Raw genomic sequence first — 25,278 nt, 5'->3', positions numbered from 1 at the left:
TGAGCTCTTGTCCATCCTAGGGCCTGTGGAGTTGTCAGTACACTCTGTACATGAAGAAATGAGCTGCGCGCACACAATCCTCTCCTCAAAAGCCTCTAACATCCTACCCATTAGCAAATTTCTGACTCTAGAGCCCGATGCGCACAAGAACAGACAGCTACAAATCACTGCGCCGTCTATGAGTTATCTCTGTCAATTACTGACGATAAATGGCTTTGGCACTGTGAAGGCCAGGTGCATCAATCTAACGCATCTCACGTTGTCCTAGCTTCTCCACTCTATTGATTCTACTTCCACTGCATCCATGATCCAATTTTGATGGCCCCTGACCACAAAAGCTAACTTGAGCGCTGATGTCAGATGAAAGGGTGGATATGTAACCCAAACTCCCACCCTGGGACATGTTCACATTCTTGGTATCAGATCTTCCTGCCTCCCAACTGAGACTTAATATAGATCCACTGGAGTCATCCTACTACCACTACTCTGTGCCCATACCAGATTTCAATCAAGGTTTGATTGCAATGCAATACCTTTTGCTGGGGTGGAGGAACTCCCACCTTAATAAAATTCTCTGACCTTAAAGTACTTTCCGTGCACATCTTATAGAGCAAACTGGCATATACATTTATCTATTTCGTTCTCTGTCTCCATACCTCTTTTGTCAGCTTTTCTTTCTCCCCAACAGAGCTAAATGTGCTAATTCTACCCATCTCTCTAAAATGGCTTTCAGATGTATGTATCTGTCTGGGGCCCGTGGCGCAGCAGAATGACCATTCAGCAAGCTGGGAATGGGGTCTATTGTGAGCGGCTTGTTCCCTGTACAGCAGCTGTCTGCTAAAGGCTGTCTCTGATGGCTGTCTGCAGGATCGCCCACCACTGCTTTGAGTGATTCTCTCTCTTTCACTCTGCCTGGGGCGCTGCTTGTGTTGGAGGCATTGATCGGCCCTGAATTGGATTGCGGCGGGCCTGATTACTGATGTCAGTGTGTGCCGGGTCACGTGGGACCACTGGAGCTCCTCGTGCCAAGCCCAGGCCAGCAAGCAACGGAGGAGGAGGGGAGGCGGGGTTGCTTGCTGGAATTACATTTATCAGTCTTAGTTACACAGAGCGTGAACACAACATGCCCACACATACTGTACGCTTAAATGACGCAAAACAAACCGCCAACATAATCTCATTCTATTCCTATAGCGGTAAAGCAGTCAGCGTCCATGATTGGCATTAAATAGGAAGTGTGGGAGCATGTTAGATTATAAAAGGCTTTAGCACATCATACCAGTAAATTACCACTTTCCATACTGTAACGTTTGCTGTGAGAGTTAGCGAGAGTGACTAATTGACTGATTGGACACTGCTTTGTTTTTTGCCATGTGATGCTACTGAAGCAAAGATTCTTTACTGCAAGGTTACACTCTATGACTTTGTGTGTATGTGTTTCAGTGTGTGTTTGCATTCGAGTTGTGTAAGTTTGGGAGTGATTCTCCGTGCATCATTTGTTTACGCCTGGAATAGTGGCCATCATCTTTTCCACTAAGAGAACAATAGCCATTTTTCCCCTTTGCTCAGGAGACAATGAAGTGCCTTCCCGCCTCGCGAGCGACAGGCCAATAAAAAACGTAATTGGATCTGTCAATCAAACATTGCTGCAACGCGGGGGTGGGCTAGCAGGTGGGTGGCGGTAGCTGAGGTGGGAGGGTAGCCGGACAACCGGAGCAGTAGAGAAAGAGGGGAAGAGAGAGGGAGAGCTGTGCCATTGCGAGACACTACCACACACGGCTCCCTCTCTGCACACTGCCCGCAGGCACTCGGCAACAGTTACAGAGGTGTACAATTGTTGTGTTTTGTTGTTTGTTTGTACCAGGGCCAGGGGGGTGACGATCTGTCTTTGTTTGTAGGTATTAGTGGGTCGGTGATGTGGCTTTGATGCGACTACACAGGAGAGCCTGGGCTGCCAGAGCCTCTGAAGGTCACAGTGGATGTACTAGTGCTGATGTGTCTGTCTGTGTTTTGTATGCACTCAGGCCATCAGACATAGTGTTTTTCCCTACCAGGGAAAGGTCCTGTCATTAGTCAGGAGGGCCAGGATGCTTTAGTAGTATTTTTCACGGTACAACACACACACTGAACATCACCTTGTCACATTAAATCATCAACATATTCGTGTGTACTTACCTTAGCCTATCTAGGTGCATGGATTATGTGTATTTGCTGCTAGATAAGCAGCGTGCACACACTCTTTTATTTTATGCATTTGCTGTTCCAAGTTTTAATGACAACTACTTAAATTAAGAGTCCATTTACAGCCTCTCTGACAGAGACATTAAATGCGCATTCGGCTCCCACTCTGAAGCCCTACCTTGGCTTTTAGGAGATGGTTTTCTCATGTCTTTGGTGACATTCTTTTTCCATTATTAGTCGAGCTGGAGATTGTTACAAAGGAGAGTTGCTCCGTTGTTCTCTGCATTATGGTCTCGAGCACACTGTGCCGTATTACCTTTTATGAATAGACAAAAGGATGTTTTAACTTCAAGTATGAGCACAGTCCAGGTCTTCAGACTTCAGCCTTGGCAGTTTAAAGAACTTGTTGAGGAAACTACAGTATGCACAGTCACTGCAGGGCTTCCATGTACACAAAGTCATTTTACTGCATACAACTTTCTACTTCCTTAAAAAGTCGAAGAAAAATTACTTTTCTGCTGGATGCACTGTACCTTGAATTAAGAGGAAAATATACTCCTGCCCCCCCGGTCTTACAAAAATGCTAAGAAACTAAAATGGCATCTTAATTTAGAGAAATGAAAAGAGAGCTGTCTGCTTTCTTCCCAGGTTTTCTAGGTGCTCTACTTAAGGAGTAGAAATGTAGAAACAAACTTGATTTAAGTTTAATATTTGTTCCTTATTGATCTGCTTTTTCTTTTAAAAAATAAAGCAAAAATGCAGAGTAAACTAACTCCACAAAATGTGTTGCCAAAGAAAACATAAAGTCTAAGGGCATGCCAGTAGCAATAAAATGACACACTTCATTTCTTACTGTTCACTGCAGCTTGCTATAGTAATCTAGTGGTATAGTATTCTAATATTAGAACATTTGAGAATGTAAAAGCATGTTGAGCTCCATTAAGTATAGGTTGGCCTTATTAAGTGCTCTTCTACGGTATTAAGAGGCTGTAACGTTAAATAGAGATCAGCAGGTTTAAGTGTTGTGTCATTTAAGTTGTGGCAATCTTGCAAAGCTTTTGTGCCAACAAGAACTGTTAAATTCAGTTTGACATTATAAAGGCCAGTATTATAACAGCTAGCCAGGGCCAGTGTCTCAGCTGATCAGTTAACAATGTGTGCTTGTCCCCTGTGCAAGCCTTCGTAATTTTGGTTCTGTTATGAGAAACGGTCCCTCTGCTGTGGGCTTCTAAAGTAGGTAATTACACTGAGAGATTCCCTGTGGGGGATTAAAACAAATGACACAGAAAACACAGCCCTTCCCCATCGCCTCTCACTCAAGCCCTGCCTCCGCTCTAAAACCTTTTTCTTGTAACGCCTACATGCCCATGAATACGCAAACAGTCACAATAAAACACACTGGCACCTCATGAAAATTAGTGGGGTCGAGAGGAGAGAAGTCAGGAAATGATGGGGAGGGACCGCGATTTATGGACAAGGTAAAACTGCTTTAGTATTAGGAGCTAAACAAAACATATGGTTTTCAAGCAGTTTGTAAGGACCGCAGCAGAAAAGGCATACGTCCTGCCAGTTTTGCAGTGACAGGCTGCAGGGAGCATTACTCATCATTACAATCTCTGCTGGCAGCCTATTTTCATCACATTACAGTGGTATAATGAAGCGTAGCGAGCTAGCGTCCTCAGGTTCTCTGAGTAGTTCACCATTAGCACCAGCCGAGGGCATTCATCCAAGTCGCTTTATTGAACTTTTTACAGTTAGTTTATTGTATAATTAATTAATTATGGTACAACAATAGGTAGAATCAAGGCACAGCAGCTTGTCTAGCTTTGACAGTCAAGACAGATTGACAAGTGGAGCTCCCTGCGTTTGATGGCAGTTGTGCGTTGGATAAAATACTGTAATCAAAGACTTGGATTCATTCCATGCTGGAATCAAACCACTAATTATTTCCTCTCTTTTTCTTTTTGTGTCTTTTCCAGGAACAAGGCAAAGTAGGTGTGACATTCAACATCGGGACAGTGGACATCAGTGTCAAGGAGACAACTACAGCAATAAATGATGGCAAATACCATTTGGTCCGGTTCACCAGGAACGGGGGCAATGCCACTTTGCAGGTGGACAACTGGCCAGTCAATGAACACTTTCCCACAGGTACTGCCCCTCTTATTCATTTGTCTGATGAATTTCTGCAGGAGTCCGACTGAAATTATAGTTTTAAAACCACTGGGCACCACCTATTTGTTTAAGCAAAGGGCAGCATCGAGAATATAAAATGGCTTATAAAAATAAATCCACCTTCTCCTTTTCTTCTGAGTAAAACATCTCAGAAGACTCCGAGGCATGCAGTCACATTGGCTTACTAGCACACACTATGCTCCTGTGGCAAACCATGCCCTCACACCTGACTCCACAGAACAGGAGCACACAGAGCTGGGATCTTTTGTCTTGCAAGAGGCATTAACTGTGCAACATCTGGCCAGTTCATTTCAGGAAAGGGATTGAAAAGCACCAAGAGACATTTGGTCTTTGGGCAAGCAAGGAGAGGATAGAGGCAGAAACCAAGGGTGGCCTGTTGGCCAGATAAAGCTGCTGCCTGCCTGTATCTCTCATTCCCAGGTCAGCAGAAGCAGCACAGCAGCAGAATACAAATAGGGTCATCAAACGAAGCCCGCTCTATTTGGAGGCTCAGGCACTCCCTTCATTTGGCACAGAAATGTGCCGCTGAGCTAGCAAGGTGAGAGAGTTAGAGAAAGGGTGAGAGAGAAGTAAAGAAGGAAAAAAATCCTCTCCAGCTTCTATTTAACAATCCATTAAATTAAGTTGGCTCTCCTGGTCTTTGATATCTGTGTCTCCATGCCACCCATCATAGGAGAAGCCACCTTTGTTTCCTTGTTCCCTATTACCCACTCTTCAATTTCACTTAGTCAAACAGAGCAGACGCACAGGGAAGCAACATGGGCACAAAGTGGCAGTCGAGGCAAGGACAAGTTTGGATGACAAAAGATAATATGAAACTTCATTGATCTCAGAGGTAAAATTGTGCCGTAGCAGCAAGGCATAATTGGATCGAAACAGATGTAAAATAAACAACAGTGTTGAAGATTAAATAGTGTCACATTACCAGATGTGGAGCTAACGTGAACAGAAATGTGTCCAGAAATACAACCGTGTATCACTAGCTGAAATAGCTTTTTTCCAAACACTGGGAAAAAAAACACAAGAATGCTGATGCCACCCAATGGTTAGGAGCAAACAAATAGGAGTTGATCCCTTTCACTTCTCAGCCCTATGCCTCAGCAGCCCTACAGCATGCTCCCAGTTGTATGCCTTCAACGAGGACAGGGCAGCATCCTCTCCTGGCGTGACCTGGCACGCTGTTTTGGTTTGGTTCAATGCCAGCGCAGGTGATGTTAATCTCTTCTGTCTCTGGCTTTCTTTTGCCGTTGGCCGTCTTTCGCTGTTCTTTGAACAGATAAAGTTAGACGGGTTTCATAACTGCGTTTCAGCTACACTTTGACTGAAAAATACTTAGAAACTCCACAGCGTGTGTCACACAACATGCACACAAGTGACGTCTGCATCTTGTACACTTGTGAACCCTCATTGCAGGAATTGAACAAATCATAAAAATATGACTGCATTGTTGAACAACGGCAGTTTTTGTAATGTTCCTTTTCTCCATCTTTACCGGCCAGTAATGTCAGATAACAGCTGAACTCCTACCACCTTCATAATTATCTCTAAGTGCCTTTTGCATCAGCATTCAACGGTTGTTTTCTCAACCTTCTATCAATGTGTCTGTCAATATCTTTGATCCAAAGCCAGCATCTATTCATAAATGGCTGCTAAATGGCTGCTGGGTTTGCATCTCAGTGTAAGCAATACACAACAGAAAGAACTCAAGCTTTTTAGTCTTGGATTCCTTCCAAGTGATCCCATTGAGGTTTGTTCCCTTTTCTGTCGGCCTGCCATTGTCTTGGAATGGAGTTGAGGTCGGGGGATCGAATGCGTGGTAATTTCTTTTTCTCTTCTGCACAGGTAATTTGCAGGACACTCAGTGATAGTAATTCAACGATGATTGATTTTTTTTTTCTCGCCCACCCTCCCTTGTAAAGGTGTTGTCATCTCATGAGTAATTACATGTTGGGGTGCAGACTCATCGACTGCTTTCTCACACTCCTAATGCTTAACTTGAAGGCCGCAGACGCACACAAGACTCTCAGGTCATTCAATAAACAGTTACCGGATCTCGGCATGCCCTTACTGCCTGGTAGGGAATAGGTGGAGACAAAGGTGTTGGTAGATTGCTTGTCATTCAAAGCTGCTTGCAAAGTAGCCTGGGGCGTGTAAATTGGACATCTCAAGAGCAGTTTTTGAAAAGCTGGCCCACCAAAGCATAGAGCTGTTAATGTCTGCAACTTGGGCCTGATTTGTGTTGCTTTGTAAATTATCCATAACAGTTATATTAACATTATACTCATTAAGTTAATTATTGACTTCAGGAGCGACATTGCTAAAAGTTAGTCAGATGGGGCAAGAAGCACAAGCAGTCAGACGTTCATAGAGGTTTTAAATAAAACTCCGGATTAACTAAAATCATTTGGAAAAAGAAAAAAAAGGTCAACAATACAATCATTACAAAACCTGGCCATTTAAACACCCATTACAATTTATAGAACAAATGTCTGGTTCAACTTAAATATGTGTAAATGAGATTGTGTTTAGTTTCCTTGTGCAACAGATTATCACCAACATGTCACATGTGCTCACGTTTAGTCTTATATTTTAGATGATCAAGCTAAACTTAGTGTTTGATTGTTCTAATTTAATTTTGTTGTAGTTTCCAAACAATGCAAGGAAAATTAAACCAGATAAAACAAAAATGCTGTCAGACATCTTAAATCAAGTGTAATAATGCAATCAGATGCTGTAAGAAAGGCCCATTTATTCTCTCAAATCCCCTCTGTGTGTTGGGTTTTGTACAGACTTAGTCTTTCCATTTGTATGATAAGTAACATCTCCCTGAGCCACTGTGCAAAGCGTGGTGTAACCTTTAGGTCAGAAGAATATGTTTCTTAGCAGCAACCATTCCTAGGTGCACGGCAATTTGCACTCCAAACATTGTATAACGCAGGGCAGAATAAATGCAGATGAGCCAGTTGCTCCTCAACAAAAGTACACTTGTTGCATACTGAGGCCAGTCAATGTTGTTTTTGAGTAGAATCAATCTACACACAATGGCCACTTTATGAGATAACCCTGTAAAATAATGTAATCCAATACGACAACTCTGACATCATTTCTACCTTTACAAAGATAATAATGTTTAGTTTTGATTTGCACGGTCAGAGAGGTGTTAAACCTACAATAAGTTCACTATTGAGGTTACTGTAGTTTGCACTGGTGTTAAACTAAACTGTATTTTAATCAGAGTCCCAGGTGTTTCTGTTCTGGTCAGAAGAAACAGAAGTAGTGAGACTAATTCTGACACTAGCTCCAGAAAGAAGATCATCCTGAAATGATGATGAATGAGCGATGCAAACTGATCACTTTCGGCTTGTTCACATCCTGTCGGATCGTCTTACCTCTTATTTAGTTGCCCCAATAGACTACATTGTAATAGTGTTACTTTGAGTCCAGATCTCAGGCATTGACCTTGAGTTCAGTTTTATCATAACTGACACAAAACTACAAAAGTAAGACCCAGTTGATTTAAACCAGAATTATCCTTTAATTCTTCAGTCTTCTGTTTTTGCAGTTAAAAGTACAGAAGGCAGAAACAAAGGGAAGAGAGACAGGAGGACATGTGATTAAGAGCCCAGGCAGATGATCTTAGATGTTATGCCCACTAAGCCCACAGCACATCTGTATAAATGTTCTTTTTGTAGAGCACCATTTAATCTACACACGACTTACCTAGCATGTTTATCACGAACAGATGTACAAGATAAGAATTATTCATTTTAATGCAGTGACTATTGAGAGAAAAGACAGAGGACTTCAGCACTTCTCGGTCCCATTCTTCTATACAACAATATAGCCACACTGATCCCGTACAGCAGCGTTTCCATGAGGCATTTGCAGCTTACACGTGTTCAGTGTGTGTTTCTGTGTGTGGGCATTGAGTGTATGTGAACGCTTTGTCTCTCCCTTTCTCTAATTATCCTCCCCTCTAACAGTGCCCTCTCAGATCTCCATTCTTTTTTTGTCCTCAAATTCCTTTTTATCCGCGTTTCTCATCCTTCTCCATTCGTTGTTCATCAGGCCTGTGCATCTCTCCCACAATCGTGTGTACTTTTGTGACAACGCACATTACTGCAGGGGCTTGTCTTTGTTTAGTGAGGGGTTCCAATTTCCTTATATAACACTCTGAATCCCTGTGCTCTTTGATTTTGGATTACATGATCTTTTTGCATGAGTTTGAATCTTTGAATCAAAGAATTGCCAGACCGAGCCAGGCGGAAATTGTGCATCACACTTTGCCGGAGCTGGCTGAGGTTCAGTTGTCTCAGATGAATGACCATTGGCCTAACTACTCTGCTAGGGCCTCAGGGAAAGTGTGTCTGTGTGTTCGTTCCATCATTTGTGGTGGGTACAAGAGGGTCGCTCATAACGAGAAACGGACTTGTGTTCATTTTCAGACACACATGCGCTCAAACACACAAAGACTTTTATCCGCACACTGATGCACACAGTGTTACGACTGCTAACACCTGAAACAGACACAGTGAGTTGCACCGTTTCAAAATATCTGCCAATCTTTGTCTTGAAATACAGACAAAACAATTCCTCGGGAGCAAGATAAATCCCAGCGCGTCCCCGGGGCCAAACATGATTAGCCCTATCTGAGACACAATCTCTGTCGCTCTCAGAACTCAGACTAAGCTGAGTGTAGAAGCCGCCAGTCTAATTCATCCTTTCAACACCATAAATTTCAGAGCGACCTGATAAATGATGAATTTACTCTCTGGCTTTGTCTGACGTCTAAGAGAGAATGGAAGGAGGATAGAGGGAAAGCAAGCTGGAGAAACAGAGGGACATGGGTGAATGGAAAAGAAATGCAGCGAGTGAGGGAATATAGAAGCATTTAATGGAGTAGATGACAGGAATAAATTGACAAGAGGGAGAAAGCGCTGGCATATAGACGGATAGATGGGTAGAGAAGAAGAGAAAGGGAATAAAGAGTGAGTGAAAAGTAGATGAATGATACCAAAATTGTGGCTGTAACTGAAGAGGCCTGATTCAGCCAAGAAGAGCACACAGGGCTGATTGCATTGGAGAGAGACAGAGAGAAAGAGAATGGCACGGGGCAGGTGAAGGAGCAGAGGATAGCTGGATGGATGTGAAGAGAGAGACCGAACGGAGAGAAACTGAATGAAAAGCCAAAGAGAGAGAGAGCAGAGACACAGATGAAAGTCGGGTGTAGATTGGAAAGGAGGTGGGTGGTTCAGGATATTCATAACCAGGGGCTGCAACAGCTAGCTATGAAGTAGAGCTGTGGAATGATGATTTCTGGACAGGGCCGCAGTATATCAAATGTACTCATCATCCCCAAATGGAGAGAATGCCAGGAGCCTGTCACGGTAGCCATTTTCACAGTTTTGATGCGCTCTCAGCACTGGCCCTGTGATGGAACCCCAGTGAGATTAGTCTGGCAAGCAAATGAACAGAACCAAGCGACCAACCGGCAGATGACTGTCGCCGTGCCAGTGTTTGTGTTGACTGAATAGCTGCCACCAAAGGGGAAACATTTAGACATTGCGTTGGCTTGGAGAAAAAAGATGGTGAAAGCATGAATTAGGGCTAACAGAGGCCCGCCCACAAACTGTGTACAAACACAGAAACAGCAACTTGTTATAAAGATGTAGGTCTTTTACAGGATTAAACAGTTCTGCGTTCAGCCATTCAGGTGTGCAGATGCATGCGGCAAAATGGGAAATATACATGATAAAACCATCTTATTTACATGTACAATACTTCTAGTTTGAATCGTAGGGGTGACCCACATCCTGTAAGAGATTTTTCAGATTACACCAAAATGGCTCTATAGGAGTGACAAAACATCGAACACACTAGTGCAGTGTCCATTCAAAACGTTTTCCTAGCCTTTTATACCAAGATTATACCTGCTTTTATAACTAGTCATTGCTCAGCTATTTGGGACCAGGCTAGTTTCAGGAACAAAAGCGTTTATTTCAAACATTACATCACTGATGCTTAGAACAGTGTAACTCTCTCCAGTGTCTCTTTCTTTTCTGTACCCAGCACGTCGCTCAATAGTGTAATAGTTAATAATGTTCCCCTCTTAATACACTACACAGTGTGTACTTCTGGTGGTAGTAACTCACTCCAAATAAATATGTCCGGTAGATCCCAAAGCTCACACTCAGCACTGCATTTACTGGGGTCTTCACAATACACCTGCCATGTGTTAACGGATGTCGAGAAAATCAAAGGGCAGTCATACAAACATACAAACAGACAGACTCCTTCCATTTTAGTCAGATGATGGCAGTAAATTGCACTTTCCTCTTTGTAGTACTGAAAGGGTCTTTGAGGAAATATCTGTTAAGTTCACTTTGTTCAGAAAAAAAAAGCCAAACCTTGAAGGCAGAGTGATTTTATAATAAACAATAGCGCTTGTATTGGCAAGGTCATCCATTGTGGAGTCACCTTTAGAAATTGAATATCAAACTGACAAACTAGAGAGATTTTTCTCATTAGTTGGACAATTAGCTCTTGGTGTATTCATTACAAGGGGACTGTCACCTCATTAATCACCTGGAACAATGTAAGAGCTTTACCTGAGAACCATGCCATTAGCAATGCACGGCAAGCTTTTACCTGCTTCTCTCAGTTTGGGACTTGATTTCACTCCAGTTAAGTGACAATATGAGTGGTGGTTTGTAGATGCTACATATCCTCCCGCCCCAATCCTCAACCTACTCCCTCCAAACTCCTCACCTTTCCGTCTGTCCCCTGGTTTCACATACAACCAGCATGCCTCCCTCTGTGGCCCTTGTCCAGAGGAGAGTGTATTTGGCTGCCACCCGAAACCTGCTTGGGATCAAAGGAATGGGGAGGGAGTCCTGCTAGTAGCTGATTAACCTGCTGGCACGCTGCAGACACAGTCCTTTAGCTCCTTGAGCTCCCTCGTAGCCATGTCCTCAGTCCCTCCCAGCTGGCTGTAAACTGAGCCCTTGGCTGTTTTTTCTCTGAAATGTAGAAAGGAACGATGTAAAGATAGACCTGAGAGAAGGAGATATTACTGAGACAAGCTCACGGTTTACCTAAGCACTTTGGAGCATAAGTGACTTAATGAATAGTTTGATGTGATGGTGGTGTCTTCACTCTTTACTCTTTTTGTGCAATTCCAATGCTTTGTTCACATGGATTGAGGCAGACAGCAGATGGACAAGACCTTCTGGATGGCAGGGAGAAAACAAACAAACAGTTCGATGGAATGGCTGGACGGAAAAATAAAACATGCATGACGAGATGTCTCTATGGGGAATTGTTTATAAGAAGCTGGGGAAAATGAATGTATGTATTCATTGCGTCATTATGATATGATATATCATTAGCTGTTATATAATGTATTATGCTTTATTGTATGATTTCTCCCGGAGTGAAGATAATTTTAACGGCCTGCTCTTGTCCATTAAAATGATATCCGGTTTGCCATCTACTGTGGGTCTGAATCCATGTGAATGCAGCATCAATCACGTATGCAGCAAATTACTGAAATAAGAAAAAACATTAAGAAAAAATAAGAAGCTTTAAAAAAAAGAAATATGGGTAAAAGGATGAGCATAGTATCATAGTCAGAAACCTATGGTCACATCCTTATTCAGGTGGATCCCCATGAGTGTGTGTGTGTGTGTGTGTGCGGGCGTACGTGTGCACGAACAACAGATAAATCACCTGAGAGAGAATCCTACCTACCAAACTAGACACATTCCCAGTAGGCCTTTTCTCACAATCACGAAGACTTGCCCTTTCACTTGTGTTATAAACGCTGCTGCGCTGGTGCCTTTTTTCTTCTAAATACCTGCCCACCTGGGTACTGAGTGACATCATGGTGTCATTCATAATTCTATACAAGCTTCACAGCTTCACAGCCTTTTGTCATTCCTCAAAGTGTTTGAAGACAGAACTGAACGTCTCAATTCTCAGCGTCGACAGATTCGTGGCGCCTTTCAGAGGGGATGCCTCTGTGATTGTCAGGCAAAATATTGCATCCTGGCACATACACAACGAGACATCGCAAGATGTCAGAAATAATACTAAGTACACACACAGCATTCTCTGTAAAAGGGTCTATTATCATTAATTCCCATATACCAGGTGTATGTCAGCCCTGGTCTCAGAAGAGGGGAATGTGGCAGCTGGGGTGTGGGACTTTTTTACCCAAAAGGTCTCCCCCCATGTCGGTAATGATCTCATTTGTATGCATTGTCCTCCTCAGATCTGTGTCACTGTGGGACCAACCTCCTCCCATAGGTCTGCCGTACTTCAAATTACCACTTCCTCCTCCTCCATTGCCCCCACACCCCTGCAGACCTGCCTCAGCTTCCATCCAAATCAGCTACTAAAACGAATCACTCCTTGGCCCTTGAAATGTAAAAGCAGGTGGTGTCCAGTGGGAGAATTAGTGCACTGTGAATTACCCTCAATTTGCTTCAGAGAAAGGCAGTAAATGTCGACCTTTTGACAGCCCTGCTTTTGTCTTTATTATGTAATATGATGAATGTATCATAGGACTTGTAGACTGTGATGTATTTTCTATGTTAATAATCTATTCTTGCAGGTTGTTTATGCACTTTGTCTTTTCCATGACTGCTATGGATATATGTTGTGCTTTGTTAAATATAGGTGTGGAGTGTGCTATATAAATATGAATTTTAAAATTTAAACTAAAGCTACTTGAAAAAAAAAAACATCATAAAGCTTTTATAAATATTTCTAAACAACGATAAAACTCATTATAAACCACTGTATAAATGTGTGATGTCTGTTGCTGTTGCCAACTGTTTCAAGCTGTTTGTTAAACTTTCAAACTTTAAAGGCAACAGCGACATTGAGCGCTATCAAATGGCAAATAAGAAAATCCCGTTCAAATATACCCGGCCAGTAGAAGATTGGCTTCAGGAGAAAGGTAAATCTTTATCGAACTTCTAGAATGTTTTTCTTTTTATTTTCTGTCATTTCATCGGCTTGTTCCCTTTCAACCTCTGAGAATGAATAACCACCCCTTAAACCCTTTAAAAAACAAGTAAAACAAAGCGTTGTTTGTTACTTTTTGTTCTTTCCTTTGATTTAATTTTTTTTTTCTTTCCCATTTTTGTCATTGTCATCTTTTTAAATTTTGTTGAGTCATGGTGTCCAGTTAAAGGGACTGTGAAGAGATTTTATAAACAGTGCAACCATGAGATTTTTAAGTATCAAGTACTCCTACTACTAGTACTACTTTTTATTTTCTAATTGGAGCATCATCTGTGCTGCAACAGTAGACCGATTGTTTTGAGAGGAGAATAAACTTCCTTTCCTCAAATCCTCTGCAGTGTTTGAGAACAAACTAATCAGTGGGCATTTCCCCCTGAAAACTTTCCAGACAGCAGGAGCTTCTCCCTGCTGTAATTTATCTGATTGTAGTTGCACACAACAGAAATGATCAAATCCTCACTTGTTTGGTGATGGAGAGCTAATTGGAGCCTTTTTGACAGCAAAGCGTCACAGTGAGCCTGCCAAGGTGCTCTTCTCCCTGATAGAGTTGTGCTTTTCAGTCACTGAGATTATCAAGTCAGCACCTCGTGTGTCTTCAAAACATTTGTGGGGATTCAAAAGTCTGCTCCCCCTCTTTTTTTTTTCGGTGCCTATTTTCTCACCCAACATAATATCATTATAAACTGCTATTAAAGTCCATTGCACATAAACATCTTAACCTGATTATAAAGTCCCTTTAACAATCGCTAAAACACAGACGGGTTTGAAAAATGCCATTACTGCTGCATGCATGACTCCACACATGCTGTTTCATTTTTGCTTCTGTGATATGATGTCCTGTTCCTGTCATCCCATGCCCGATATATTATGTATCATAACTGTGCAAATGCCGTAAATACAACAAGCTTGCACTGCTGCAAATTATACAAATGCGATTTTTAATTATGATTCCAGTATTGTGAAAGTTCTGTGTATTTTGCTTTCATAATTAATGCATGAGCAGTGTGTTTTGACAATGATATTTAGGCTTCTCCTAATGAAATCCACCATGACATGTAGTGAGTGTGTATTGCTCATGCTTTATCATAATATGCCAAAGCCTGTATACATATTTATTAATCATTTCACTGCACGAGTCCACTGTTTTGTCCAGAGAATATTAAGAGTGCCTGTGGAACATGTTCCAGCTCATTTTTCAAATTTCTTTTTTTCACACCTGCATGTGTTTGCTCCCTTATGATAACGCACATTGTCTGTTGTTTTCAGCATTAGCAGTCTCTTTCAGGGGTGCTTTTTCTTTTATATCAAAGGGAAAAGGCCTTCCTGCTGTAGGTAGTAGTACATACAGCTACAGTCTTTAAAGGTGGCGTTGTTGAGAACTGATACTGTAGTTTCTTTTGTCAGTGTAAAGCATGTTGCATAATTTTTTTAATCATTTCAACTCCATCTACACTCAATTAATCAAGCAGTAAATGAATAGTCTTAACAGACATATTTAGTCTTTGTTCACTGTTAATGCATCCATTTCTCAGTGAAAGTGTAGTTCCTCTTAAAGATGATGCATGACAAATTCTCTGACAGCTTTATCATTTTCCTGTCATAAACATGTTAAAACTCTCCTCTCTCCCTCCTGCGCCAGGCCGACAGCTGACGATCTTCAACACCCAGGCCACTATCTCCATCGGCGGGAACGACAGGAAGCGACCCTACCAGGGCCAGCTCTCCGGCCTCTACTACAATGGCCTCAAAGTCCTAAACATGGCCGCCGAGGGCCACGCCAATATCAAGGTGAACGGCAGCGTGCGGCTGGTGGGCGACGTGCCGGCCAGCAGGGGCGCAGCACGCACCACCACCTCAGTGCCGCCGGAGATGTCCACCACCTTCATTGAGACCACCACAACACTCTCCACCACGACCACCCGCAAACAGCGCTCACCACCCACTATTCAGGTAAGACTGATGGCTGATGGGACAGAAGGAGAGATGCATATCATCCTGTGTCTGCAAGCCCAGTTTAGAGGAAATTTGAGTAAACATTTAAATGGAGATTCTTGAACGTATCTTAGGAAGGAATAGTTCAGTACGTCTGTTCAATATGAACCTACAGCCAACAGGGGGAAGCAGCTAGGGACCAATAACCAGGAAGTCACTGCACCCTAGGTGAGAAATATCCCAGCACATGACTCCCTGTTAAAAGGTTTCTTGACATTTTCTCTCTAACATGTCAATGAGTTAGCTTTACAGGTGCTGTGATGCTGAGCTACACTAACCAGCTGCTGGCTCCAGCTTCACATTTACTGTCTTCTCTAACTCTCAGCAAGAATGGAAATAATTAGTTTGCCAAAATTTTTACCTACTCCCTTAAACCCATTGTTTACCATTCAGAGTGTAGTGTAGTGTAGTGTCGTGTTGAATTGCACAATTCCTCGTACAATATGTGGATAACCACTGTGGAACACAACCTGAGTCTGTTGGCCAGATGTTTTGTTTTCTTGATAATCAGGTTTAAAAATGTAACAAAGTGAAATGTCAAAAAACAAAAGTCCTCCTGTTCCTCCTCCACCATTTCATGTGTTTTTGTGATGGTGCGTGGGCGGGTTGTAGCCGTGCTGCTTTTTTCCCCCGCTTGATCAGTCAAGGTCAGGATACAGTATTTCTCATTCTATCGAGGATTGTGCTGCTGAAGTGCTGCTGTTCATTGAGGTGTGCAGAGCTGGCCTTGCTGCTGCTCTCTTTCTCTACATTTCTCTTTCTCTTTGTCTGTCTGTCTTTTCTGTCTCTGTCCGTCTCCATCTGTCAATCAACCAGTCCAGCCTAACAGAGGCCTTTCTTCCAATACGTCCTGAGTCCAAGCCAATGAATGTCACCGCCGTGCCAAGAAAGTAATCACACAGAGCAGTTGTTTGACACCCAGAGGACAAATTCAACCATTCGTTGTTCATATTAAAGCAATAACTCTCCCTCAGGAGTGAGACAGGGTTGGGATTGGGGGGGGTGGGGGTTGTTTGGTGGACGACAGACAAGGGCTACTGTTATCAGCCTCTTCACCTTAACAACAGATTGCCTAGCATGCAGTGATGATGGCCCTTCATGTCAGTGCTGACACTTGTGTGTCTCTATCAGTGTGAGTGCGGGGGAGGCCAGAGGCAGAGCTGTTAGAAAACCACTAAATACCCTGACCTGTGATTTAGACAGGATTGAAAAAAGAACTGCCCAGTTTCAAGCCTTCATATGGGGGAGCAAAAGCAAAGCAGTCCTCATTCTGTCTATGTGTAGCATCAATAATCTGCGATGATGATGACTGAGCTGAGAAACATGACACCACCGTCTCTGGCACCATCAACAAGGTCACATCAGATAAGAAAAACACGTGGCATTGCTTAGAAAATGGCATTTTGTGTCAAAGACTATTATTATCCAAAGGAAGGTAATAAAGTTTTGCGTGCTATGAAAGAGCTTTTATGCAAAGCACTCTCCTTTTCAAGGCTGAATGACGAGGCTATACCTCTTTTGTCAATATCCAGGATGCAGCTGTTAGATGCCAGATGATGCACTTTGGTGACATAACAATAAAAATTTAGTTTTTTGACCTCCCTAACTTTTCACTTTACTTTTCTATGACTTGTTCATTCTTCTTCCACAGCCTCCCAGAGCAGTGTCTGCTTTGATTCACACCGCTGTGTCACAGAATTTCATTTCCCAACGCCTTTAATTTTGCTGTTCCCTAGTTGGTTGTCAAATACCGTGGTGTGAGAGGTAAAGAGTGGACCTGTACCGGTTTGGCAGATTTCTCCACCCCTCGGGGTAGTATAGGGGAGTAGAGGGAGTTGAGCTATCATTAGTGATGTACTGCAGTGCTGAAAGAGAGCTATAGGTATCTGACACAGTGCTGGACTCAGGCATGTGTGAGCTAGTGTAGACTAAAATACATGTGTTTTGGTATCTTCTCTCACATCTATTTTTGGTCCACTTCCCCAACACTAGCTGTTTCTTTTGGTGAGAAGTGACGAATCCCTTGACATCTCAGGATTAACAGAAAGAGAGACAGGGGTGGGAAGTGGAGAGAACCAATCTCACGCTTAATTAATGATAGCTCCACGGGGATGTACCAACACGATAGACACTCACTTACTCTCTCTCTCTGTTACTGTGTCACTTGGCCACTCTCTAGGTCAGGTGATCCACTGGGGGACCAAAGGCTAGTGCATGCTAGAAGTCATATTGAGACTTTTTCAGCTGGCAAGGGTTCATCAGCAAAACGTACAATTTTGTAATCTCTTTTTCTTCTATAAAATCAAGTCCAATTCTCTCTGAGATAGAAATTCACCATATAAGCAGTTTTAATTAGTTTATGTCATATCCATTTCCCCATGAATACTATAAATGGTCTAAGACCTGGCATTAGATATGTCAACGAGCTGGCTCATTCAGCAGATCACGCCCACCATCCACCCACAATCCTGCTCTCAGAGCCTGCGAATCTTCTAACGATTCAACCCGAGTCATCATTCTGTATTTATCCATTTAGCAGTCGGAACATCTCTTTGATCATGTGCGTCAGAGGGGGATGACTAATGCTAACCATGTTAGCTTTAGCTGCATGCCCTCGACCCTTCCTTGTACACCGTCTATAGCCGTGGTAATACACGCACACAGAAATGCTAACATAATGGGAAGATAATGTTAGATGTAAGACATGCCTCTGGTTTTTATCATGGAGTATTAAAACTGAAAAGTTCACCAAAAACAAATCTCTCTCTCACTCTCTCTCTCTCTCTCTCTCTCTCTCTCTCTCTCTCTCTCTCCAAAAAGCCCTTTTACTATTCTCCATTCCATCATCATAAATATTAATTAGTTCTTTATTGACTTGCCAAGACAAGTAAATTAGGTCTAAAAAAGGAGTAATACAACAGTCAATATACTGTATGTAAACAAGAGTAATGGAATTAATAGTCTCTCACCGACCCCTGCCTGCTTTTATCAAGCAACTTGTTCTCTCCTAAAGAAAAAACTGTTTGACTTTCAGTCTGTTTGCTGTCTGAGCCCCAGTGTTCGTAAGCGTTTTGTGCTGAAATGTAAATGGCTTGACAATTATTTTGGAAGTTGTTGCAACAAATAATTAAAATCACACTCGTGAGCTGCAGCATGAAAACCCAGTAAGAAGGATGGGAGGTGAAGGAAGAAGAATGAGTGCAGAAAAGACAATAGCTCTGAATCTGCTGCATCACCACGAGTCTGACTATGTTTAGAATGCAATGCTAAATTGGAGGAGTACTTATTTCAAGCCGAAAAGTAAATTTAGGTGATAAAAATGTCTCTGTTTACACATACTGGCAACTTAGAATGTCTGGCACCTCCTGATGAGCAATTGTAAAAACATTGAACTTCAGTTAGCGACTGGGGAGAGAAATCACAACAAACTAAAACAGGTACAGCTTGTTAAGTGGCTGCCCAAGGCTTTCGGCTCTGCAGAGTTCTGGTTGAACCAAAGAACGGAGTTAACGCTTGCTGGTTTGATGTGAATAGTCATTTTGGGAAAACTAATTTATGCAAGGCTCTCTATCATGGGAGATCAACGTCTCTCGTTCTCAATTAACTCGCACTGCTGGCCTAAGATGTTTGGGAACAATTAGGAAAGGAGGCTGCAATCTAGAGTACCGTGGGGGAAAACAGCCTAGGGAGAGACACTAAAAGTGATTTGCATGGTTGCCGTGTTAAAGAAATTGCTCGCGTCCATCATCTTCAACTGGCCTGGTGCTCAGGAGACAGGAAAATGAGAGGTAAATTGTTTGCAGTTTAATTGGGCTTTTTTTCTGCTGAGAAACTGGAAATAATGCCATATCGATGCACTTGGATACACATTCCCTGACAACAATGATATTACGTTGAATTGACATGGATTCTTCTTTTACAGCGTGTAATTTCTGTATTTCATCTATTTTCAAGGTGTTTTGATTGATAGTACAAGGCACAGAGTTACAGCTTCAAGAGACATTTCAACATAAACCAGAAGTCATGAACCAGAATCAACTCACACTGTTGCGAGATTTTGCACAATAAATTCATGAGATCCCCTCTTCCCCTTTTTCTTTCTCACTGTTTTCCTCAACTCACAAGAAAAACAGTACATCTGAAGTAAAGTACATCAAGGATGTTGCTTAACGCCTGGGGATATATGATAATCACTGATTTATTCTCTCTTCGAGAGGCAGAGAGCGAGGCGCTGTGCAGCATGCTGCGTGCCTCCACGTGGTTCTCCGTTAGATGAAGTTTGATGAATGTGTTCATCCCTGTGTTCATTTGCACGTGTGTTTGTGTATGCACAGGTGTGTGTGTGTGTGAGCATGAGTGTGTGTAGGCGGCTCTGCTCCACTTCTCCGCCTGCTGTCAGTCGTCTTTTCTTCTCAGTTAGTTAGTCTCTGTGATCACCTTCCCTCACAAGCATCGCCCAGACCTGCCAGTAATTGTGTAAAGGTCAAACTAGTTTGCAGCTATTCCTCCGGATGGTTTCTTTATTCCTTCCTTCACTTCTTTTTTTCCCCTCCCTCTCTTCATCAGTATCCATCCTCCTACCTCCCTTTCTGGGTGCCCTGCTAGGCACCCTGGCTCCCATTGAATTGTGGGAGATGAATGCTGGAGGTACGCAATTTGCTCTGTAGGCCCAATTAGGAGACAGCAGACTCATGGGGACCCTGCTGGTGTGTGTGTGTGTGTGTGTGTGTGGCTCATTAAAAAGAAGGCACACACACACACACACACACACACGTGCATGCACACAGTTTGTTCAAGGATCTCTCAATCTTGGTCTCATACATCTGCAAACATTCACAACTGAATTATGCTACCGTTACTTGCATATATTTGTGCACACACACACACACACACAAAAGAAAATCTGTCTGCCCTGTTGCAGCTAGATCCACTCACACTGTCAGAGACCAGAAGCACTATATCAGAAGATTTTCAGTGTGTGGTGCCAAATAGTTTCCCCCCCTACCATCAACATGACAAACTCATTCCAGCTCTGTCATGTATTGTCTGTCATCTCTGCCGTCGAAGTGTGTACGCAACATTCGGTTGTGACTTTCTTTATAAATTCTTCATGTCACTTGGCGTGCAGAAGAAAATGTACAAGCAGCTATTTCCATTAGATTTCTCTGTGTGAACGTGTTTACAGATGTTCACAATTTCATGTCTGTAGGTCATGTGTTTCTTTGTCTAAGTGTGTATGTGTGTGTGTGTGTGTGTGTGTTCAGGGCAGTTTGTCTCTCAGTGTGTGACAACCAGCAGCTAGCTCCAAGGGTTTTGAACCACAGGGGTTTTTGTAATGGATGTCCCCCATGCCTCACAACACAGCTCATATAGATCCTACGGGAATGCTTGTGTTTGTATGTGTGTGTGTGTGTAAACCTGCTGTCTTGTCAGCCTGGACTGTCACACACCAAGAGGCAAGCAAACAACACACACACACACACATGCAGCAGTTTGTTTCTCAGCTGACCGGTAGGACATCAGCACATGCTCTGGGTGGTATACAGGTCTACCTCATGCTGTGTTTGCCCCAGAGACAAATGACTAGTTATATCACGGTGTCCAGCTAATAACTCAAACTCAGAACTGACACGAGAAAGTGACATTATCAGACTAAATGGGCGCCAGAACTATGCAAATTAAATGCAATTAACTTTAACAGATCATTTAGCCAAGAGAATTTAAATGTCTTCTAATTATACAGCATATCTGTCTTTTAGAATTTAATTGAACAATTGTGAGTTTTAAAAAAAACGGAGGAAAAAAAACATCCCAAATGTTATTGAAGGCGTTAAATTTCAAATCCAGATTCTTCTTCTTTCGATACAGATGTCATCTACAGTATCCCCGAGCACATGCCAGTAGACTTGCATGGATTATCAAAGTGGAACAGTCGGTATTAAATCCTGTGCCAAGCTATTTTAAAAAGTTGCAAGGTTGCTGTGAGATCCCACACTCTTGGTGGTGTTTAATTAGCTTTTTTCCAGCACAACGGTTCTGGGAACAAAACTATTATAAAAGTTAAACTTCTATTGCCAGCAGTTTTTCTTTAACGCTTTTTACTTTATGTCAGACTTAGGCACTTCCTGCCTTTACAGACTCAGGTGTTTGCTTCTGCATCACTCTTTTTTGGCGCTTGAGATTATGCCACTAGTTTACCTCATTATAGCTAGGTCTTTCTTTGTTGTTCTGCTTCGTATGAATATTCCAACATTTTGGAGAATGGCCTTATTAAGGTTGCATGAGAAGATATTAATAAATATTAATGTCACCTCTGTGTTGGACACAGAGTTGGCCTGGTGTAGCTGTAGGTTAGCCTAGCATGAACAGGGAGAAACACTCCTTCAATTCAAAAGCTGTTATATATTCTGTATGTGCGTATCCAACATGTGTAGAAATATAGAGAGACATTGGGCTTTAACTAGACCAACAGCTGAGCACATTTACTGCCTGCAGTATGAGCATGTCCTGTCCTCATTAAGTAGCTTCATTTACTTTTGTAACTCTGAATCAACCCCAGCTGACTCTCAGATGTTGTGAGCATTAGCTTGCTAGCTAACAAGTCACAACCTCTGAATAAGACGTCTTCAGACATCCTGAATGCTGCGCTGTTGTTTTAATTTGCCTTTAGCAGGCGCTAGCAACTTAGGGTGCCTCTTGTTTGTGTGCCAAGCCCGGCAGAATATGTCACAGAGATGTCTTATATATTGAACGCAGCACGGGCACCAAACTGACTTTGATTATCTCATCTCTAGAAGACAGAAAATGCACCACATTTTTGACTCCCGGGACAGTGTTATGTATGTGATGATAAATCTTAACTTCAGGTGTGTTTGTGGCTCACAGCTCACAGACCTGGTGACTTGTTCCACAGTGGTAGTAATGAATCTCTGCACACAGCTGTGCTGTGAATATATTTGCTGGCAGCTGACATGCACTGTGAGTGTGTGAATTTATGTTTGTATGCGAGGCAGAGGGAGAGAGAGAGAGAGAGAGAGAGAGAGAGAGAGACTATGTCCTTGCGATAATATTCACAGTCCTATATGTGTGTTGCTGTCTGTGTGCACAGAATGCACTGTGTCTACTAGAGTCAATAGGATTTAATTAATATGTATTACACAGACTCAGTCTTTGATGTTCCAAAGCAATAATGTGTTCTGTTTCATTGCTCAGCTGAGCTGTTAGCAAGGACCAGTAATGTTTCTCCCGCATGTCCACAGAGAGTTGTTCCAAACTACAGTGAAACCTGTTGCTCTTAACAGCAACGAGTGAAGGAAAATTGCAAGGGTCCATGTGTCTGTGCGTGGACATGAGTGTAAGCATGTTGAGCTACTGTGGGAGGGATCGGCTGTGCAGTTTATTTTAAATAATTTCTCTATTGGTTAGTGATTACGTTTCAACTTTCATCTTCTAAAAAGAGACTAAATCGAATGCTTAATTTGGTTTGTGCTCATTAGGAACTGAACCCAAATGGGACCCCCGGCTATTTTGGGAGACATAAAGCTGCAAGTATCAGCTATTACATAACGCCTACATTGATTTGCTATTACAGCCTTGAAGTCATAATAGCCTTTGACTGTGAGAAATACAGCAATATTGAAATGGATTGAAAAGGGAGATCAAAATGTAGTCCACAAGGAGGTAGAGCAAGGTCAAATTTCATCTTCATGTTTAAGACTTCACACATTCCTAAATAGAAAGCCAATAGTTTTCCCAATTATACATATCATCTTACTTATTGATCGTTGTGTTGCAGTTAGTGAAGTCAAAGCCCCATTGTCAGTAATGACCATAAAACACCTCTAGAACATCATGTCAAATGTATTAAGTTATTAAACTCGATGTTTCTCGTTGGAGCCAAAGAAAAGTGCAATTTGTTGTGAGAAGCTTGGATTAAGTGAGCCTAACAAACTGATCCAGAATTAAATTGTTTCATAAATCCATCTCAGAACTAATGTAATCAGATTAATTCAAGCCCTGTTAAAATATGTATATTCATGACTTTATAACACAGATCTCGAGAGGACATCAATCCTCGATCACATCAATTCACAATGAAGACAGACATGTTAGAGGAGATCTGTGGTGTTCGCTGACACAGAGCAGCAAATATTAAGCATGCAAATGTATATGAAGGATAAAAAGATAATGGGAAACCGGACCAAGTCGCTATACACACAAAGAACATTTGGCAGCACTTTAAAGTCCAATGATGAGCACAGAATCTGCGCAAATGTGTTGCTGTTTGTTCCCCAGTGAAATTAGCGTGTTGCAGAGTCCTCTTGTAATCATCTTATTTTGGAGTGATGCCCAGTGTGAGTGATGTGGATTTAGGATTCAGAAAATTAATTGGCAACAATTGTGGTATTTGGTTTAATAAAGAAAAATGCCAAATATTCACATTTACTTACACTTTAATATTTCTGTGACAGTGAGGTGAATATGTTTAGGTTTGGCGCATTTGTCAGACAAAACAAGCTTATGTGTCATGTGATGTGTAGTTTAAACGATATTGAAATGAGGATAAGATTGAATTGTAATTAAGTCAAGTTTTTTTTTTTATATCCTGCTTCATGAAGCTGAATTTTGTGAGAATACGTCTGATTTGCTCTGGTAATCCTGGATATGAAACAGCCCTCTGCTGGTCTCTGAACAGGAATATTGTTACCTTGATTTTATTTAGAGGGACCACTCTCTGCCAATGTCTTCTGATCCTCTGTAAAATGGAGCCCTTTCCATTTCTGTCCTGTCTCCCTCCTCACCCCCCCACCCCCAATCTTCTCTCTGCCTCTTCTTTGGTCACGGCTTTCAGCACAACTCACCGCCACATCCGCATGAATTCCTCACTTCCTCTTTGAAGAGAGAAGCACAAACGGTAACACGAACCATACCTCAGAGCTGTGATCACTGCTCCAGTTTCACTTGAGGATGGCATGGACTTGCATAGAGAGTAGAAATTGACTTCCATCTCTTGGCTGCTTACCTCAGATGTGTCTCACCACGTGACCACCCCCACCCCCCTGACACCCCCTCAATCTTTCAGCTGTTCTGTCTGTGTGTATGCGTGTGTTTGTATGTGTACATACATGGATGTGTGTGAGTGTGTGTGTCACAGGGCTTCCCTGATGACCTTGTACACTGCGGCAGGGGGGTGATTAAGGATCAGGGCCAAAGACCATTTCCTTTTCCATGGGAAGATGAATGACCCTGTTTGAAAGTGGCTGCCTATGGCCTCAGGGCAATTAGAGTTTGCTGTGAGCCAGCAACCCTCACTGCTCTGTGTACAAAGGCAGGTCCTTGAGAAAAAGAGAAATACTCGGCACATAACCCATTCTGCTGAAACCAACACAGCACGGTGATGGTGAACAAATTAAATGCATTTTTTTTTTCTTTCCAGCTGTTTTTTTCTCCTGCTCTCCTCCCCCGCCTCTCCTGCCCCCTTTCCATTTCTCCCTAAGCCTTGGAAGGAAAAAAAATGTGCTGACTACAGGAGGCCACTAAGAAAGGCCCACCAAGGGTGCTCATTCGAAATATCAATATTTGATCTAGAAAATCATTTAACATGTGGCTCATGCCCCACAAGTTTATTTTGGAACTCATTTCATCGTAATTTATCCACTATATTGAAGGAGAGGGTTAACAGTGGGACTTCCAGCCTGTTTTGCACTGCTTGTGTTTGCTTTAATCTTTCAACAATGTTGTTAATAATGAAGAATAAACATCATGATCAAATGTTTTGTTAGAATTACTACTGTGTGTTATTTTTAACATGCTTCTGTGCTGCCATTTCCAACCCCTCCCCTTCCCTCCCTCCCTCCTTAGTTTTTTTTTTCTGATAAA

The 25,278-nt window shown here is 42.3% G+C and overlaps 1 protein-coding gene across 1 annotated transcript in view; it reads left to right on the top strand.

Annotated features, from left to right (window-relative positions):
• LOC139217463 (neurexin-3b) overlaps positions 1-25,278 on the top strand; it is a 254,786-nt gene that overhangs the window by 210,790 nt on the left and 18,718 nt on the right. The window contains exons 20-22 of the mRNA XM_070848766.1: positions 4,161-4,332; positions 13,250-13,339; positions 15,047-15,357. Of these exons, the coding sequence (XP_070704867.1) occupies positions 4,161-4,332; positions 13,250-13,339; positions 15,047-15,357 (573 nt within the window). The remainder of the gene's footprint in view (positions 1-4,160; positions 4,333-13,249; positions 13,340-15,046; positions 15,358-25,278) is intronic.

This window comes from Pempheris klunzingeri, chromosome 18 (assembly GCF_042242105.1).
Source record: "Pempheris klunzingeri isolate RE-2024b chromosome 18, fPemKlu1.hap1, whole genome shotgun sequence".
Classification (NCBI taxonomy): domain Eukaryota; kingdom Metazoa; phylum Chordata; class Actinopteri; order Acropomatiformes; family Pempheridae; genus Pempheris; species Pempheris klunzingeri.
The sequence above is the reverse complement of the archived record's forward strand: the minus strand, read 5'-3'. Positions and strand labels throughout refer to the sequence as shown.